Source organism: Megalops cyprinoides, chromosome 22, assembly GCF_013368585.1.
Source record: "Megalops cyprinoides isolate fMegCyp1 chromosome 22, fMegCyp1.pri, whole genome shotgun sequence".
Classification (NCBI taxonomy): domain Eukaryota; kingdom Metazoa; phylum Chordata; class Actinopteri; order Elopiformes; family Megalopidae; genus Megalops; species Megalops cyprinoides.
In genome coordinates, this window is record NC_050604.1 from 11,940,203 (window position 1) to 11,959,724 (window position 19,522).

Sequence of the window (19,522 nt, forward strand, 5' to 3'; positions counted from 1 at the left end):
ATTCCAACATTTACATGCATACATTACATACATTTATTTTAACTTGAAATTTTGGACAGTTTACCCTGGCTATAACCCTCTGTTGCACACCATTCCTGTAAGTGTTTAGTACAGGTCGGCCCTGTGCTATGGTTTCTACCCACATGTGTTTACTGTTTTTTCTCACTCCACACAGAAATGCAAATAAAACTAAAAAAATCTCAGGTTCACACTAAAATAAGATCCATTCACATACATATTTTCCAATAAGTTCATTTATCTGTCTTTGTTGGTACTTATTGGACTTTCGGGAATGTACTTTGATATGCTATGAAAATGGAAAGCATTAGAACCATTTCCTGGATTTCCTGGATTGTTTATGATTGAATTAGTTACCATACACAGTACTTGCGGTTTGCAAAAGCACTATAACCCTTTTAATGTCCGACTGCAATGGCAACAATTATCGCCAGTGATCAAACTACAGAAACTACTATGACACTCCAGGCCGCTCAAAACAGAGTTCCAACAATTCAAAACCCCAATATACCACATATTGATAATAAGTATTAGTCGGTGGACTATAACGAACAGGTAGTGTACATCGAACTTCACTATGAAAAGGCAGGTTTCCATCTTCCATTTCCATCTACTTTTCAAGATTATGAAATCAAGTTTAAACATAATGAATTATTTTTACAATGCTGGTAGATGAAAGTCATGAAAACCTTCCTTAGTATGAGCTTGGGGAGCTGACTGTTCCTTTAAATGTAACTGAACACAAGTCTCACCGGGGGTAAAGTTCTGAATGAGCAAGATGAAACTGGAGTCCCCAACAACCCCTTTAGCAAATCTGTAAGATTTTCAATGCACGCCAGCCCTACATGTCGACATATATACATGAACAACATATTGCATTATTTCTCAAGGTTTACATTAGTTGTGTGTTTCTCCACGTGCTCCCCGAGCCCCTGCACGTGCCCTTACATGATACCGAAGAGATGGAATTGTACCGTGCCAATTGTACCGTGCCAAGCTGCGATTTGTTTCATTCAGAAAATAGTAACAGCGCACTGCCGTTGGAAAAAATTGTGGTCTTAAACCGCCTTCAGTATGCATAATACACAAGGTTTCAACCTCTTTACAAGTTTGTTGCAGCTATTTCCATCGTGTCCATATTATAACTGAGTAGAGCAACATGTCAAATATAGAAGTGTTAGCGACATACCAGCTACTGGCGAAGGCTTTCGGAGCGCGACCCACCTACTCTTCCACTGTAAGGGAAAATAAAACAACATAACACGTATCACAAATAACTGCACCCATTCCATAAACATGTACATTTGAGAAACGATCAGAGGCACAAATCAGATCGTTTTAGTAACCTTTTTTCCATCTCTGAATTTGACTTGTCCCTCCACGACAACAGTATCCGTCATCTTCAGTCATGGTTCCAAACAGCTGCACTCTCGGCTCTGCCCCGTTCCCTACCGAGGGGGTCACTTTCAAAATAGCTTTATTAGCTCTCAGGCCTGGCGCACAGACACGACTCCCAGCCTAGACATACTCCGAAACAGTGTCGCCAACTCTGCAGTACAGACACATCAGATTGCTCACAGGGGAGACAAAAGTCCTTTTTAGGTGATTAATTATCTGGAGGGAAATTAATCTTATTATCTGTATGGTGTCTACATGTCTGTCCCTTTGGAGTTATAAACATATTACAAATAAACTGCATATTAGTTTTTGCATAATTCGGTAAATCATAAAAAAAATCTTATTTTACGAATTCTGCAAATGCTACTCCGTCAATCTGCAAGTCTCTAGATCCGGTGACAGCGCTATGTTTATTAATTAGCAGCACGGCCTACCGCGACGCAGTTTTTCCCTGCCACCCACGAAAGACCCGCCGTGAAGTTTGCACAGTTGTCACATTGTTGCAGTGTGATTGTTTTCATGCCTTTTAAATTGTATTTAACTCAAGAGTACCATGACCACCTGACACGACAAATGGCGCGTGTACAGAGTCATGTGAGTTACGGGTTTAATGTTAAACTAATAGTTATATTATTCGATGCTTGTTTATGTAGTTAACAATAACAATAAAGCGATTAAGTTTTTTTCATTGGTTAAAAATCTCATTAAACTGAGATGCCTAGTTAATTTTGAGTGAGTATTAATAAAGGTGTTTGTGGCAGATTTCTTTTCAGTCGTGGATATTAAGTCAAGGTATTTGAGCCTGACATTCTGAGATAATCTACCCACATACATTTCATGAAGGTTATAGGTGCAATTATGCCTTGGGAATGCTCATCAATATTTAATTTATTTCATTTGAACTCTGCTCCTGAATGAATGATTAGCAAATTAATTCAGTACTATAGGGAACACATTAAATAGTTGATAAAGTGTTGGTATAGGATGATTGCACATCATCAAAATTCAGATGGCTTACTCTAAATGTCATCAGTGACTCATTATGCTGCCTTTGTGTGCATAATTTCTGCTCAGAGCAACTATTAGCTAGAATCTATTTTCAATTATAATTACATTAAATGTATACTTTTTTCTGTTCATTCACGCATACATGCACACACACACAGATATACAGACAAAGAGGGTGCAGATGAGCTAGAGCAGGAGTAACAATACCCAGGGGAGGTTGGAAAGCAGGTAACTACCTTCCTATTTCACTTTTAAAAACTTAAAAAAAAAACTTTAAAACTACTGTAACCCATGATGTAAGATGTATTATTGTTGTTAATAATAATGATTACACTTGCAATGACACAAAATTTTTAACATACTTGTTATGAGGAATGTGCACTGTATGTTTAACCACCTAAAATAATTTTCATAAACAGACTGCACAGATAGACACTGAGGGACATCGCTATAAGGTAGGGCTTATATGAGTACACAGTTGCTGAACAATAGCAATGCGGGCTGAATTGGAGTCACTGTAAATATAAGGTACAGGTGACATCTGAAGGAGTCACAGATACTGTAGGCCAGTAATCCTCACAGCTGTCATCACAGATCATCTGCATTGTGACTGTGATGTATGTTACCATAGATGTGGATTCACTGAGTCAAAAACTGAGATACCTGTGATGGTCACACTCCCTAAAAGGAAAGCAAACAGACAATTTACCATATCAACTGTTAAATGCACATACGTTTTCAAGCTTGCCAATCATTGACAAATATAACAGGGTTCATGAGTGACGGTTTTGGTGTACACCTTTGGCTAAATTAGGGGGCTTTAGAGGGACAGTTCTCTGACAAAACAGTAGTTTGCCTTACATTATTTGCATGTAGAAGCACTTGGAACTCAAAATAAGTAATACATTTTCTGCAAACATTACTGTCAGATCTCATTAGCCAAATATGTGCTCTGCCTAACATGGAGAATGAGGGAACCGTACAGTCCTTAAATGATATCTAAAAAATGTACAATTTAAAACTAATCCCTTCCCTTCCTAAAAGAAAAGAAAAAACAACAATGAACAGGGGTAGTCATAACACAGTCAGCTAAAACAGGCCAAACATTGGCTTGACTCAGATTACTTGCAGAAAGTTTAGCATGTTCTGTGAGTGTAAAGTAATACTTTTCAGATGTGTCAGTGATTTCATGGGAGACAGATGCCTGTGCCGCTTGCAGCGAGTCTCACAAGGGGCGGCTCTGCATTTGCATGGAGAGCAGCTGTCTGGAATTATGAATGCGGAAATTATCACGGGCCGGGCCAGCTTGCTTCAGAGAGTCAGACCCAACTGGACCGAACCTCTGCCAGGGGGAGGGAGGGGGTGCGAAGAACTGGACAGAACAGAGCCCCACACAGCATTTGTTCAGCCTCCGATCTGTGGAGCATCAAAGGGCACCTTGGGTGGGTTTGGTTTGCAGCGCATTTTAAACAGAATAAAGTGAGAAAAAAAGAAAACGGCCACTGACAGCACATGCCGTAGGTCATGACAGAGCAGCGCCCCTCCCTCCCTGACCTGCACATGAACCTGCTCTCCTCATGGGTCTCGTTTGTCAGGTAGATGTTTTCAGGGCAGGTCACCATAGTATGCATGCAGTCATCACCTCCTTACATGCAAATAGGAAGCACACCCATGGCAATCTGGGGACCCCTGCTAATTGGCTGCAAAGATGTCCTACCAAATCAGCCCTCTATTTCAGCAAACAGTGAAATGCATTCGTTGGGAGAGGGTTCACTGGGACTCACAGGTGAGGACATGTAGAGGCTAAAATAGTCTTTGTTGTAAAAGGGCAGGAGAAGATGGGATGAACCCCTTTCACTGCGTGTTATAACTGGAAATCAGCAGGGCTTTCTCTGTCCTCTATCTTCCTAAGCATCTGACAGGCTTAGAAGCTAGAATGGAAGTTACCTTTTGACTGACCCAAATACCGGTTGGTAGTTTGGTGCCAGACCTGATCCCCTGATGGCTCTCTCATGTCCTTTAAAGCAACACACCAAAGCATTTTCTGCACCACCTCCCCGAGCCCCCCAGACTCACCGAACAGCACCATGTACAAGGGACTTTTACACCTCAGACTGCAGTAGTGTTTCCCTCAGATAGAAACACAAGGGTATATTCAGGGCTGGGCCCTAGAAAATGCATTCTTATTCTAATGTTACATTTCCTCACCAGCTACCCCTTGTGGTAACAGAAATAGACTGTAATGTATGTTAAATATATCATGTATTAACCAGGTTAATTATGGTCACTCTCTGGTGTGAGTAAAGTGGATATATGAGGAAAGTGCTCATGGATATACAGCATAAGCAGAATGTATGTAGGAAGAGACTTACTTTTTCGAATATGTATATTCAGTTACAGAAATGAAAGTAGCCATCATTTATGTTGGCACGTATATTACTCTGTTCGTGCCTTGTTTACTGGAAATATGCATACACGCACATATATCTTCAGTATATGTATATGCTTATATATAATGTGTGCCCCCAGTGAATGTGATCCCGCATCCTGTCCCATCAGTCTGACACAGTCACACCAGATTTAACTGGCAGTGACATTCTTTTAACGCCCTGCCTGCCAGCGGAAGACGCCAGCCAAGAGAAAAATCCTCTGAAATGTCTTTTTCATTTAACGTTCCTGCCGTCACACTTCACTCGCCCCTCTTCGGTGGGAGATGTGTCAATCCAGCTCGCGCCGAGCATGACTCCTCTCCCCGACTTCAGAAAACTTCGTCCTCTCCCACACTCCAGACAAACTTCTCTGAGACTGTCAGTGTGCTTTACAAGATCGGCCTTACGTAAGCACAGGCCGCAAAACTTGGGCCACTAATGTGGAGAGCGATCTGTCAATAGTACGCCGGAACACTGAAATCCACGCTGATTAAAGGGAGGAAAGAACTTTCCGTTTCGTTATCTACGGATCCCTTGTAACGCAAGCTGAAGCTGCCCCTTCGGTCAAATTTGCCCTTTGCTCCTTTGGAATTGGCCTGACATGTTCTGAAGGGCCTCGAGGCGGGAGAGGCGATGAGATGCCACTGATACCGGTGCGCAAGCCGGCTAACGGGAGAGGAAAGTGTGAGGAGAGAGGGCGAAACAAGAGGGAATTCATGTATGCCTCCATACCCCCCAGCTCTCGATGCGACGGAGTGGGCGTACAGGCTCGTGTTTCTGTACATTAGGCTGAGGAATGTCTATTTCCTCACAGACACTTCCCTGCTTTAAGATTATCTTTGAGAACATATCCCTGTTTCCGCAGCTGGCGGTCGGACTGTTCGAGACTGCGTAACAGGATTTGTCAAACCTTGTGCCAAGTTCAGTTCTGACTCAGCCTTTAAATTCCTCCCCTTCTTTCTAACAGTCTCCTTCTTTAGGTCATAAAATAAAATCCCCTTATCCACGCCCGCGCCCCAGCGAAAGACAAAACCGGTCCATAGATGGACTGCCGAAGATAACTGCGAGCGGAAATGACACACACAATTGACTTGACTGCTGAATGATTGTTGCTGCAGGTCATGGTCTCCTTCAGAGCTGTCAGTTTACTCTCAGGCTGTGATTCAGATGGAGTAACGAACATCAGTTTCCACACTACAGTTCAGATGAGTCTACAGTACAGTTCAATCCCAGCTGTCAGGCATTGTGGAGGGAAAGACAGGGAGCAGCTCTGATTGATAATTATCATGCTACCTCTAGAAACAGATACCCAGTGATCTTGTCATGCTCTACATTAAAATTGGATGAATTTGGGGGTTTTTTTGACTTTATAATGTGGATACAGTGTGAGCAAAGATCACCTCATAAGGGGTGTTGGTCTTCTGGTATCAGCGTAAGACCATAAGACAATAGCATGTATTACATCCTTATGAATAGCATTAAGTGCATTAAATGCAGTATACATCCTAAGCCTTATGTAGACACATTGCTGCATGATCAATCAGGCAGCCACGAGCAGCCTTTTCTGTGAATGAATTTTCCTCTCCATGTTTCTTGAGCTTGATCTTTCTGTAAACACCCACCAGCAGCACAATTCAATATTGGAGTGAAATGCAATAAATGCAGATGTCATTATTATAATTTAATTGAAGCTGCAACTAAGTGAATCTACGTGATCAAACGCACCAAAAACATATTCCAGGAAACAGGCTATTTGAGAATGATTGTTTATCCTTCTGTTACATAAATTAAAATTAAAAACACTCCTGCTTGGGCATAACAAATCTATGCCTATTCCTCTTTAGCTAAAACATCAAAATTGCAATAATTATGAAGAAATCAGTATCATTTGCAGACATTTGGAATTAAAGGACACCAACATATTAATTAAATGTATTGAGGACTTTACATTTTATTAAACAGTCATGTTTTCACCATTCTAACTGTTCAGAGTAATTTTATATAACATCAGTCTTCTTTTCACGTGTTAAATACAAGGACAGGCAAGTTTCTATTAGATAACTGGGCAAGGTCACCTACAATACTCTTGTGTAAAGAATGAAGTAAACGAAATATCAAAAATACTCAAATGTCCATTCTCTTGATTGGTTTGCATACAGTATATTGGTGATCCTGCAAACCACTTCCAAATGTTTACACACTGCAATTAAATATTGCATTGCTGGTACACAAAAAAATATGTATTAGTCACTGCCGCCAAGCTCATTCTCTCCAGGGCTTGGGAACAGCTTTATTAAAAAAAGAGCATCCAGAACTTCACTATCCAGCCATTACAGATTGAAACATTAAAGGTTTTTTGTGACGGTTCCTTAATGAGGTTCTGCAAGTGCTGATAAAAAGACATAGTGACTCAGGGGAGATACTTCACTTCATTTCAAAGAAAAACAAGAACAGAATATCACTTTGTTTGGGTAAGATCAAGTGTTTAAGTGTTACTTTTAGCAAGGTTGAAAACTCATGAAAAAATAAAACACCTAAAAAGCGTGGCCACGTCAGGATCAGGAGGGACAGTTAACTCAAACAGGATCAGCCAAGGGAACTGAGCTTTGACTTTGGGAGGGTTTTGCTTTTGGTTTGACTCTGTGACAGCTCAGCTTTGACTGTGTGAGAATTTAGGCTTCATTCAGTAACAGCTGAGTTTTGACAGGGCAGTAGTGGTCTGTTGAGAAAGATGAATGGAAAGACAAATCCCCTCTGTATTGCACTTTTAATCTCCTTTCAAGGATCTCAAAGCATTTTACAGTTAGGGGGTGTGACTCACATCAAAATAACAAATAGCATCCACCTGGGTGATGCGCTATATCTCCGAGATAACCTCACGACAAGACGCCTCACAAAAAAAGGGATTGAAAATGATGCCGAAGCAGGGATGTTCTGAAAAGTAATTCATGACAGTGGGAATTTCAATAACAAAAAGCATCAGGTAAAAACAGTCTCAACTACCTGTGGAAACGGACTTAAAAAACAGACAGTAATAGGTGCATTGCAAAACTGCTTTGATACCACCCTGATGAATATGAATGAGTGCTGTAATGTGGTTGGTGTGTGCTAAGCACTCGGTCCATTTGATGAACTGACTCAATGGCGGCTGATTACTTCCCCCGTCATAAAAGCACTGACACCGTTATGAAGGGCATTCTGCCCTGTATGGGTGTCAATCAACAGCCGTGCACTCCATCTATAGCAAGGGCCTCAGCAAATGGGACATCCATGGCTCACAACAAACAGATTAGTTTAACTGGCCCAATAATTGCTTCCAATAAAAGGAGTTTTGCACACATCAATCTTGCTGCAGTTCAATAAATGCATTTAAATGGTGATTAGTGGTCAGCTTCGTTTTGAGCTTAGCCTTGGCAGCGGAGAGATGTGTGAAAGGAAAATTCCACATGAAAATGTGCTTAAATACTGGCAAATGTGCATTGTATCAATTTATTCCTTCGCGAATTTAATAAGGAGACCTGATAATAAACCCAAAGAGTCTAGAATGTTCCAAATATTTGTTGATGTTAGTTTCTCCAGGCAAGGCTGTTTTACAGTTCTGAAGCCAGGAATCTTTCTGTGTCTTAAATGTGACACATCATCACAATGTCAGCACGTAAACCTGATTACAGCACTCCAGCTATCTACATGACATGTATGTGAAAAGCACTGCGTTAGATTAAACAGCATTATGTTGGAGTAGCAGTTTGGGTTACATGTAAGGACACCAGGCTTTTAACCAGAGGGCTGCCGATTTGAGCCCAAGGTGGGATACAGACAAAAATGCAAGGCCCTATGGATGAATGTCTTAAACAAACATGTGGCAGTGTAGCATCTTGGTAAGAAGCACAGCCTGGAAAGGCTGCCAGTTCAATTCCCTGCAGCGGCTCTGCTGCTTTACCCTTGAGCAAGGTACTTATCCATTTATACAGCTGGATATTTGTGGGTTAACTAGTAAAAACTGTAACCTGTGTAAGCTGCTCTGGATAAGAGCATCTGCTAAAAGACAATAATGTCATGTAATGCCATGCGACAATGTCGTGTTAGCAGTCTGAGCTAAAGCATCTGAGATTGTGTCTTTGTTTAAGGTTGTTAAGGAACCGGACTTGTGACCAAAAGATTGCAGGTTCAGCCCCTCTGTGGGCCACTGCTGTCCTGTTGTCCCAGGGAAGGTCTAGAATGTTGAAAATAAGTGGCACTGGTTCAGGGACTCTGCCAATCAAATCAGTGAAGTAATGTCACATGATGTTTATATGGGATGCAGACAGCCGTTCAGCCACAGTGGGCACGTATTGGGAATAACTCTGCTGAAACAAATCTGCAATTAACCCTGAAATTGTTATTTAAAATGTGAGCGTAATTTGTGCTTGAAATGAATTTTTTAGTTGTCTTTTGAGAGAGCACGAATTTTCAAGCAAACCCCAAGGAAAGTGCCTAGTTGGACACAATAAACACACACCAAGCCAATGGCCATGACCAGGCCGATTCGTACATTTCTTTGTTCAACAGACTCACTTATCTAGGGTGGTCTCAACAGTCAGCTCTTACATGCTGTCCCTTTATTCAGCTGGGGTTTTACTTTTTACTGCAGTTCAGGTCTTGTACCTTACGCAGGGGCACAACAGTAGCACCCCACCTAGGATTCAAACTAACAACCTTCTGAAAAGACGTTATTTTAGCATGACTTCTGAACGAAGAGAACAAAACTACCGCAACACTGACAAAAAAGGAACAACAACAAAAAAAGCCATTCTTAAAGAGTATCCTCCTAATGCCTACAGCACTTATCTGTTTTATTTGAACCATTAGTCACAGTGAGAAGTTTGGCTGGGAGGAGCAGCTTCTTGCTGTGGGTTGATTAGATGTTTCTGATGTAACTGATGCCAAACAGAGGCTATTAAAATGCAAAGGATGAGCATCAGAAGTGGAGCTGCAGAGCATTGATTTACAGGGCATAAAAGGGAACGTCCAGATGCACTTGTGCTCCTCTGATGCACAGTAGTCATTCTGAGGACTGGAAGCTTCAAACATTTCCTACCCCTGTCGTTTTCTGCTTGGGTGCAGTTTTGCTGGGGTGGGGGGAGGGTTTCAAAGCAAGATATGTTTTTAATTGAAATTGCAATCAAAGTCACTAGGTAAATTTCATTCAGAAATGTAATACTAGAGATTTAGCTGACCTAACTTCCACTGCCAGTGACATTGATCAATGACAGGTGAATCAATGCTCAGGACACATGCTAATGAGGTTCTCCTGCTTGAGTGCGCGGTAACAAGAGGATTACATGATTCAGCATAACTTCCAAAGTGTCATGGATGTCTCCGGACCCTCCATGTTGTTTGTGCAGTGTCAGAGTGAGCATATGTGCTGCTCTGAGGCCAGCGATGATGTGTATTAATACACATGTCATTCTCGGGCCTTTGCGCTCGGAGCGTGTCAGCTCCTCTTTGTCAAGCGGCAGCTGCTGCCAGCCACCAGCGGTCACGCAGCGCAGCAGCCCAGACGGCCTCAGACGAAGGTGGCCTGGTACTTGTTCTTCGCCGCCTTGGAGGTGTCCGTTTTGGCGGTGACCAGGGCGGGCAGGCCGGAGGTCTTGTAGACGGCGCTTCGAGTCCGGCCGCGGCAGCCCCGCAGCTCCGACACGTAGCCCTCCAAGCCGAGGCCGGAGTCTGGGTCGTCCCGCCGCCAGGAGCGCTCCTCCAGCCGCACCTCGTCCACGTCAAGGACCCCTCTGGAGGGCCGAGTGGAGGCTGCCTTGGCGGACGGGCGAGGGGGAGGAGGAGGAGGAGGAGGGGGAGGACGGGGACGGGGACGGGGACGGGGACCGGAGGAGGAACTCCGCGCCCTTTCCCTCGGCCTCCTCTTAGCGCCTGGAGAGGAGAGACATGAGGTTGAGGGGATGCAGCCGGCGGGGTCGTTCCACGGAGAGAGGGTGGGAGTCAGAGGGCGTCACACACAGAGGTCACACTCAGGAAGCACTGTCAGAGGAATCATGGGAAAAGCCAGGTCTCACAAGTTCTCATGCTGACAAAAGTTAGCCAAGGAACAGCAATCAAATAAATATTAAATAGCACAGCAGCTCTCTCATTGGCTGCTGCCTACTTGCCATTTCTGAAGACAAGTCTGAGCATCTCTTAAAGGTGATCAATGTCATTGAATCAGACCAGTGATCCTGATTAGGGCATGTAATCGACAGTCAATCAATTGTTCCCTAGGTTTTTCTTACTCTAGTTGATGTACAACCTTTGTGTAGTTCCACACAACACGCGTGCACTACACACAATAGACAAACCATGATAATGCCTCATCATGATTACATAGCTAAAATAAATTCAAAATTGGAAATAAATCAATATACAGGGACTCATAAAGAAGTAACAGATAAATAGAAAAATTAGGTGAAATGGATACCTTCACAGAGGTGAGGAAGCTACAGTCTTGGGAAATGGGCAGAAAACTGTGAAGTTGTGTTGTTGTGTGCGGCATGGGACTGGTTGTGTTATGTGCTAAGGTCAGAGACAGACACCCCGGGTTCAGAAAGTAAAAGTCCTACCATGTATTTGTTCTAGCCATTCACTAAACAAAGTGATTTCACTAATTAGCTCCTCTACCTGGCTGAAGAGTTGTGCTAATCAAATTCAGCTGGTGTAGCGCATGGGTGGAACAAATACGTGGCAGGCCTTTTACTTTCTGAAGCCGGGGTGTCCGTCTCCGGCTAAGGTCATTCTTACCGTCACAGCAAAGAGCGCTCGAGCGGTAGATGCATTCAAACAGATGGCGGTGAGCTGAGACTGAGCGGGTCTGACAGCAGTTACATCACAGCAGCGGCCTCAGAATGACATCACGGGAGAGAGGCCCTAATGACACAGCACTTTGACAGGGGGGGCAGTCCCGAGCGGCCCTGCCATTAACATTCACTGCCATCTACCGGCTCTTTGCTGCGCGTCAATGACTCCATTCCCATCAGGCACAGCTTGGACCCATGCCCAACGGTGCCCTTCTGTTTTTTTTCCTCCCTTCACTTACGAGAGTAACATGGGAACGATTGAAAACGAGGATTATGAAAGCTAATTGCGAAATTAAAACTCTGGCCTCCTCTGATCGCAATTAAATCCCGAGTAATCATTACCGAGGTTCTTTTATTTCATTTGAGCCGCGCTCTGCCTTCATTACCCGGGCGGGAGTCGGCGCAAGCACCATGGAAACGGCTCCTATCGCCGTGTCAATCTCCGACACCAATTGCTGGCAGACTTGCAGCGGCTGCCCATCTCCGCGCCAGGCCTGGCAGGGTCATATTTTATTGATCTGAGCTCAGATCAATGCCAGCCCCAGCCCCTGGCCGGTCAGTAACTCAGACGCGCGGCAGACTGAGAGGCAGCCCCGGCCATCGACTTCAGACGGCTCCTCCTCCAGCGGCCGGTGCTTCATCTTCATCACAGAGGCAGGCAGGCTCACCCCGGCCCCTGCGGAGACCCCAGCCCCCCCCCCTCCACAACTCAGCCAGGCCCCCCAAATCGATATAAGCCCGCCGGTCCACCCCATCGCCTTACCAACCTCACATCCCCCATGCAGCTCGGCTCGGATCAATCGGCCACAAAAACGGCGGGCGGGGCTTTAGAAGAGATCCCTATCCGAATCCAGCGGGACCCCCGGGGCAGCTTGTTTGGAAACGAGCTCCCTCCGCCGACGAGCACCGCTGTAGGGAGCTGTTGTATAAGTCATGAGCACTTTGACTGCTACTTTTAAACCAGCAGCTTTGTGGGGAGGGAAATGGACTTGTTAACAGGCCCGGATTTGAATCTCAGCTGAGACACTGTTCCGTTCAACTGTATAAATGAATAATAGTTGCCAAAGCAAAATTTAAGTGACCCTGGATGAGGACATTTGGATTACTCTATAATGTATGACAGTAGGTAAAAGCCTACAGTGTAATAGAGTATCAGCAAATCATATGGTAAAAACAATGTGCTGCATTTGTAATGTGTGTTGGCAGCCCTAGTGCCCTTGCTGGTAATTAATGACAGCACACAGTAGTATTACAGCGGTAGACAAACCCTAGGAGGAAACCCTGTCTGGACAATAATGAGCTTCAGGGCCATACCAGCAATTAAAGAACAGACCTCATACTGCCTTTTTTGCAGTGTCCACTAGGGGGAACAATTGAGCTCCTTACCGTGCTCCGCTATTCCCACCCAGTGCATACATTTGTCTTAGGGTAAGTTCTTCTCCTACAGCTCATGTTACCAATCATTCATCAAAGAAATTTGAGCCAATGCTTCATGGAAATGGTCTGGGCCAATCGGATGCAACTGGGCAGGGTATGCCACTGCGGGTACAACTTGTCCAGGTTCAATTCAGACATGTAACGTATAAGGAGCACAGAAACGCACATCAGGACTGTAATGAGAGGATGGCTGGTTGGCGTGTGTCTATGCGCACATGTGTGTGTGTGTATGTGTGTATTTTATATATATATGTGTGTGTTTATACTGTACCAGTCACAGGTTTGGAGACACCTGGTGAAAATAATGGGAAACATGCATTCAAAGACATTTTGATCCAATGGCTTATGTGTAAATGCTTGAAATTTGTTTCTTAGACAAATATATATAATATATTATATATATATATTAAATATAAATAGTGAATTTAATGGCTATGTATGAATTTCTTTCCAAAAATTTATTTTGGCTATTTTGAAGAATCTAAAACATAAGATTTGTTTAACACGTTTTTGGCCACTGCAAAATTCCATTTGTGTTATTTCATAGTTTTGATGTCTTTACTATTATCCTAAACTAACTGTTCCGGAAAATAGTAAAAATAAAGAAAACCCTTCTATGAGTAGGTGTATATAAACTTTTGACTGGCACTGTATATATACACAGACATAGCGAGAGGGGCGAAGTGTCACAGGCAAAAATGACACAGGAACGAGGCACTCATTTAATTGAATGCCAGTCAAAGGAAATGGTGTGAAATGCCAGAGCTGTGTGACCCACTGGGATGTAGAGAGGGAAGGGGAGAGAGAGGGAGAGAGATAGTGAGGGATAAATAAAGAGAGAGCGCGCGAGAGCGAGAGTGAGGGATAAAGAAAGGGAGGGAGAGAGATTGAGAGACAGAGAGAGAGAGAGAGAGAGAGAAGGTTGTGCTCTAAACACGGGAGGGCAGGCGGGCTTTGCACTCTGCCAACGTAAACAGCAGCTGGGGGAATGTGTCCACGGGACAGAACCGAAATAACTGCTCTCACGGGATCCACGTCCAGACGACTCCGCGACCCCACACAGCTAGAGCCGCGCTCCCAGAGAACCAGCGGCAGGGCCGGCGAGGGGGGCCGGGGGGACACCCTTTACGCTCCAAACTCAATACAGTGATTGATTACTCGGGTAACAAAGGAACCGCGTGAAGCAGGCGAGATTCTCTCGGTCCCCTCAGCACTCCCCGTTTTACAGTTCCCGCTCACCATAGGCTTTGACTGCAACACATGGCTGCTAGCGCATTTCTGGCTTTTATTGTCTTTCTTCCCTTATGAAATTGCACACTGCGGTCCCATTTACACCCGCGCTGTCCAAATCACTCACTTCAGTCAGAGCCCCATAATTACTTCCTGTCCTCAGAAGATAATTGCTTTTTTCCCTCTCAATCAAAAGGCTACTGACAAAGGAGAAAGAGGGGAAAAAACTATTCACTCTAGGAGAGACTCACACTGTGGAAATGTTATGCTCAATTATTTCAGATGATAAACCGTTTCGAGATCAATCTCATAATCAGGAGCTGTAATTAAGAAAAGTACGGTCGCTGCCCCGGTGCTTACAGGTTAGCATGCTTGCTGTGATCTGCCTAATCATGTATGCATTTGCTGTTACAGAGAACAAAGCAAATGGAAGTATAATGCATCACTGCTGTCTGAAGTAGCGTGCATGTAGCCTGTTCAGTGTAAAATTGACTGGCCCGGTCGAGTGTTGCTGGAATGGTTTATTCTCTGTAAGGCAGCCATCACTGTAAGGCCTAATTTGGACTCTGGCTGCTGCAAAACTATAATTTTAATAAGCCCTCCATTCTGCTGTGCCAGGGTCTGCAACTGTAACAAAAACACCAGAGTTCTGGCACATGACAGGTGTGCAGTAAAACTAATCTAAAGTGCAACACTATCATAATGTACGTACTGCCCCCTTGTGGCCACACAAGTTACAATGACTATTGAAGAGCAGAATTAAGGAAAAAAAGAACCGGACTAAAATGACATAGGTGACGGTCCATATATTAGTGTTCCACACAATAGGGTTTGATGAAAAATCGCCTTAAAATCAAATACTGTAGTCAAATACTGAGATTACCCCCAAACATTTGAGACTGCACATGACTGTTAAATTGCTTTTGTTTGATCGCAGTTGTATGAAAAACATGTACGTATTTTATTGACTGCTGTGTGAAAGAACTGGCAGGGAAAGTAAAATTCACATGGCATAAATGCAACTAGCAGTATGACTTGTAAATCTGCTTTTATAATAAGCAACAACTGACCACACGAAGCCCCCGACTGTGGAAATATGAACTGTGTAATTGTTTATACTACCACTAGGTGGCCTCCTCATTAACAAGCTGATGAGAGCCTCACAAAGACAGCTTTGTCTTCTGTACCAGACAAAATCCGTTGCTTCTCCCAGCAAGTCCATTTCCTTCCTTCCTTTCCTGTCCTTAAAAGACAATTAGCCAAAAGTTACAATGGTGTTCTTGTTTAAACAATATATCCTTCCTCTCCACATTTGAGAATTGCTTTGTCATGATTAGCTAATTAAAACACCATCACACTGAGTGTTCTTTGGCAGAATATACATATGCAAACTGACTACACATCAGTATAAAAGCAAATGTTTACTTATCAGATGTGCCAACAGTTCAGCGTATCAGTAACCACTGTATAAAGTGTAGCTCAGAATTTAATTTTGTGGAAGCATCTCACGTGTTTGCTCCTCATGGGGAGCTGGCAAACGGCCGGCCTTTAAGTAGGGTTTGCGCCAAATGCTTTTGCGCACTCACATCGGGACATGCAGAGGCGGGTACGACCGCAGAACAACCAAAACAATGCGAAGACACAGCTGTGTCATCTCGCTCTGATCTCTGAGCAGTTTCCATTAATATCATTGGTTTCTTCTCTTCGCACTGCACTATTACACGTACACATCTCCTCGATGCCCTCAGTAAACAGTTCAGCAGATCATTTGAAAACGGGCCAATCGCCTAAAACGCAACACCTGAGAGCATCTGACACAGGTAAATCCCTTGGTACAGCTACAATTCTATCAGCGACTGACATAAAATAATACTAATAATAACACATTTGTCAAATCTAATTGCGCGCATTGTCTGAAATGATTGCTCCATTAGTCGGGAACATGCAGCGCAAATGGCTGTCGTCGCCCTGTGGCCGGGCCTTTTCGTTCCAAAACCAACAACACTGTCAGAGCTGTTTGTGGAGGGAAATGTCAAGAGGGGTGGGAGCGAGGAACGACACCACCCCCTGACACACACACACACACACCCGCCTCCCCTCCTTTCTCCAGTCATTATCACCATGCAGTCACCGAGTGTGGGCGGACTGTTTCCATGGCTCCCTATAAGTCATGATCCAGCCTATACTCCCGACGCACGGAGGTATATTACATAGTCATGCTTGTTTTGTTTTCTAATGCGTACCGTGCGCGCACTCCTCTCCAGCAATTATCTATTGACAAAAGTGCACACAAAGCTGAGGCTGGTGGTGAGCGCTTTTTCCTGTCATCAGCCCCGAGCACTTTCATGTCTGCCCCTTGTTTGTGGGACTTTATTTATTCAAATAGTGCCGTGTGGAAAGGTCTCAAAGACGGTGTAAAACAATTCTGTGATGTCTTTTCCCTTTCGCGATAATGAGCACGGCACATATCTTCACACGAGGCGCGAAGCAAAGGCTGCCCTCGAAGCGTGCTGGCCGTTCCAATTTCCGATTGTCACAGCAACGGCTTCTTTTAGGCGTCTGATCTCCTCTGTTCGTTTATTTTGATGGGAACAAAAAGGAAAAGTTTTAATAATGTTAAAGTTCCCTGCAAAAACGCATGGGTGATTCTTTGAGGAAAAAACAAACCCAAGATGGATGTACAAGGCCTCTGTAAATCAGCCGTTGTCTCGGTTTGCTCTCAGTACATCAACACTTCCAAAGGGTTCATGTTTTTTCCCCCAGAAAGATTCAAATAAATTTGGCTAACACGCAAATATGAAGGGAAGCCCAGATTTCACACAGCAAGACATAAACCAAACTTAGCAGAGAAGACCATACCTTCTTCTTATCTAAGTGCTTGGGGTTTGAATTTCCACGTTGAACTGATAAAAATGATTTGATCAAAACTGTTATGTACAAATGACAACGATGGGACTTGTAAACATAATTAACAGTGACAAAACAAGAAGGGCCTTGAGAAATTAATCTCAGGTTTTGTACGGTTAGATGACATGAGATTGACGAAGGAACTGTTAGAGGACGTCAAATGAGGCAATTGAAACAAATACAGATTTCAATATGGATACCAGGATCCCTGATACAGTAGGGGTAAGAGATGTTCAGTGAGGTTACTCTATCTTCACAATGTTGCTGGCTAACCTGGATGGAAAAACCTCCGACTGCACAGAACCCATTGGCGATACAATACGTTGTCATATTACTGAACACCATAAGCACTTGTTTAATCTTAAGCACCATCTAAAACCTATTTCTGTCACTCTGAGAGCTCTGTGAAGCACAATCATTTCTCTACGGTGCATCTGGTAGCTCTCAGTTTGAGTTGGAAAAAGATAATCTTTTATCTTTATAAAATGTCTCAGATGACTGATACGAAGGGCATTTCCTACAGTTTGCTCATCACATTTTGTGACTTTACTGGGCATGTCTGCCCTCCACCTGCTCACCGGCCCTCACCTGCCAGGCAGCGGACTGCTGGAGGAGCCAGCAGACTTTCAATTCAAGCCCCGCAACCTCAAGCTGACTCGAACCTGAAGGTAACGACCGGCCAACATAATGCGTTATTGGGTATGAGCACAAGACACCAGGACCCCTCTTGGGAATACTGTATGGTCAGAATGGTGAGCACTCAGAGGGCTGCCTGAGTCAGTCAGAGCTATGAGGGACATGTGAAACAGAGCAAGTGCAACTGGATATTCACTTCACCAAACCTTTAGCCTGAGTGTGTGCTTGCTCTGTGGAGAAAGTACAAACATTCCGGAAAGACGAAGAGGAGAGGGGATGGTGAAACCGATCAAAGAAAAAAAAACTGTCTTGCACTGCACAAAATAGAAACGAGTTGTCCGAATAGAATAACAAAGTCCAGCGCTTGGCAAACGGGCTCGAGAACATTTCGGAATTAGCGTTCGCAAATTACATCTGACTTTTGTCCGCTACTCAAAAACAAAAGAAAAAACAACACCGAGGCGATTTCAGAAAATCGGTCCTGCTGTTCCAGGCTGTTCATTTAGTTCACCTCACATTGACTCTGTGGGAGGATCTGTCAGGGCTGTGCGGATGGATGTAATGCGTCCGTCCCGAGTGGTGCAAAAATGCTAATTTGTCTTGACAAATTGGCAGCCTGTCGAGCTCCCACAAAACAGTCTGCTGCAACAGGGAAGCTCTGAAGACCGCGGTGCACATTGAACGCCTCCAGCTGCCTTGCCCGGCGTATCGGTTCCAACAAGCGTGTGAATTCTCTTATAATAATCCCTGATTTTTGCTCCAGGCGTTTACCGTTCCCGTTTTATTCTCCACCCGAACAATGTTAATAGCATTTCTATTGTGATTCCATCCAACACATTTAACTCTCAAGACAGTATTGACGTACATGGTATATAATTATCAATGTTAATATATTGATGTATGTTGGATTAACGTGTTCATGTACCTTTCATTGTGTCACGTTTCATACACCGTAGATGATCCTAAATGAAACTGTTACTAAAATGAATGATCAGTGATTGACATGCGTGTCTCCTGCAAGCTCTTATTCTGCCCAAAGGTCCCACAGTATCCGAAAAGACATCAAAACCTCTTACGTAACAGGCCTTCCCAGTTCATGGCCGGACTGCTGTACTTAATCAGAACGGAAGACACGTTCAACACACGGGAGCGCCCAAGACAAATACTGAGATTTTGTCTTTGGACACAATAAATGGAAATGAATAAACTGATGCCAATTAGGGCACATCCGGCGTTCCCGGTCGACCGTTTACTTGGGAGAGGGGGGGGGGGGACAGACGCAGGTCTTGTTTGCAGAATACCAGCGGCCGCGCATTAACAAAGCGCTCCTAACTAGGCATTCATCTCAGTGGTCTCCATGCATAGCTAATGCGCCCGGGTTTTTTTTTTTTTTCTTGTTACACAAAGCGCAAATCGGAAGGCGAAAACTGGTGAATGCGCTCGCCGCTAACAAAGACATCAGGGGCTTCCAAGTAGGACCCCGAAGCGCGAGGCCTTTCCAAATGAGCAGATTCCTTTTCAGGGCTCACCGGATGAGAGGCGACGTGGCTCTCTCTCTCTTTCTGTGTTCCGGGGACATGAGTGAAACCAAACTCCGCCATCAGCTCGGGCGGAAGGTTGCGTAAGCGAGCGGTC

The 19,522-nt window shown here is 44.1% G+C and overlaps 1 protein-coding gene across 1 annotated transcript in view; it reads right to left on the reverse strand.

The window, feature by feature from the left end:
• The window catches only part of dok7 (docking protein 7), a 32,517-nt gene extending 31,076 nt beyond the window's left edge, over positions 1–1,441 (reverse strand). Inside the window, exons 1-2 of the mRNA XM_036516403.1 lie at positions 1,365–1,441; positions 1,208–1,253 (exon numbers count right to left, since the gene is read on the reverse strand). Of these exons, the coding sequence (XP_036372296.1) occupies positions 1,208–1,253; positions 1,365–1,418 (100 nt within the window). The 5' untranslated portion in view covers positions 1,419–1,441. The remainder of the gene's footprint in view (positions 1–1,207; positions 1,254–1,364) is intronic.
• Between the last annotated feature and the right edge of the window lie 18,081 nt (positions 1,442–19,522).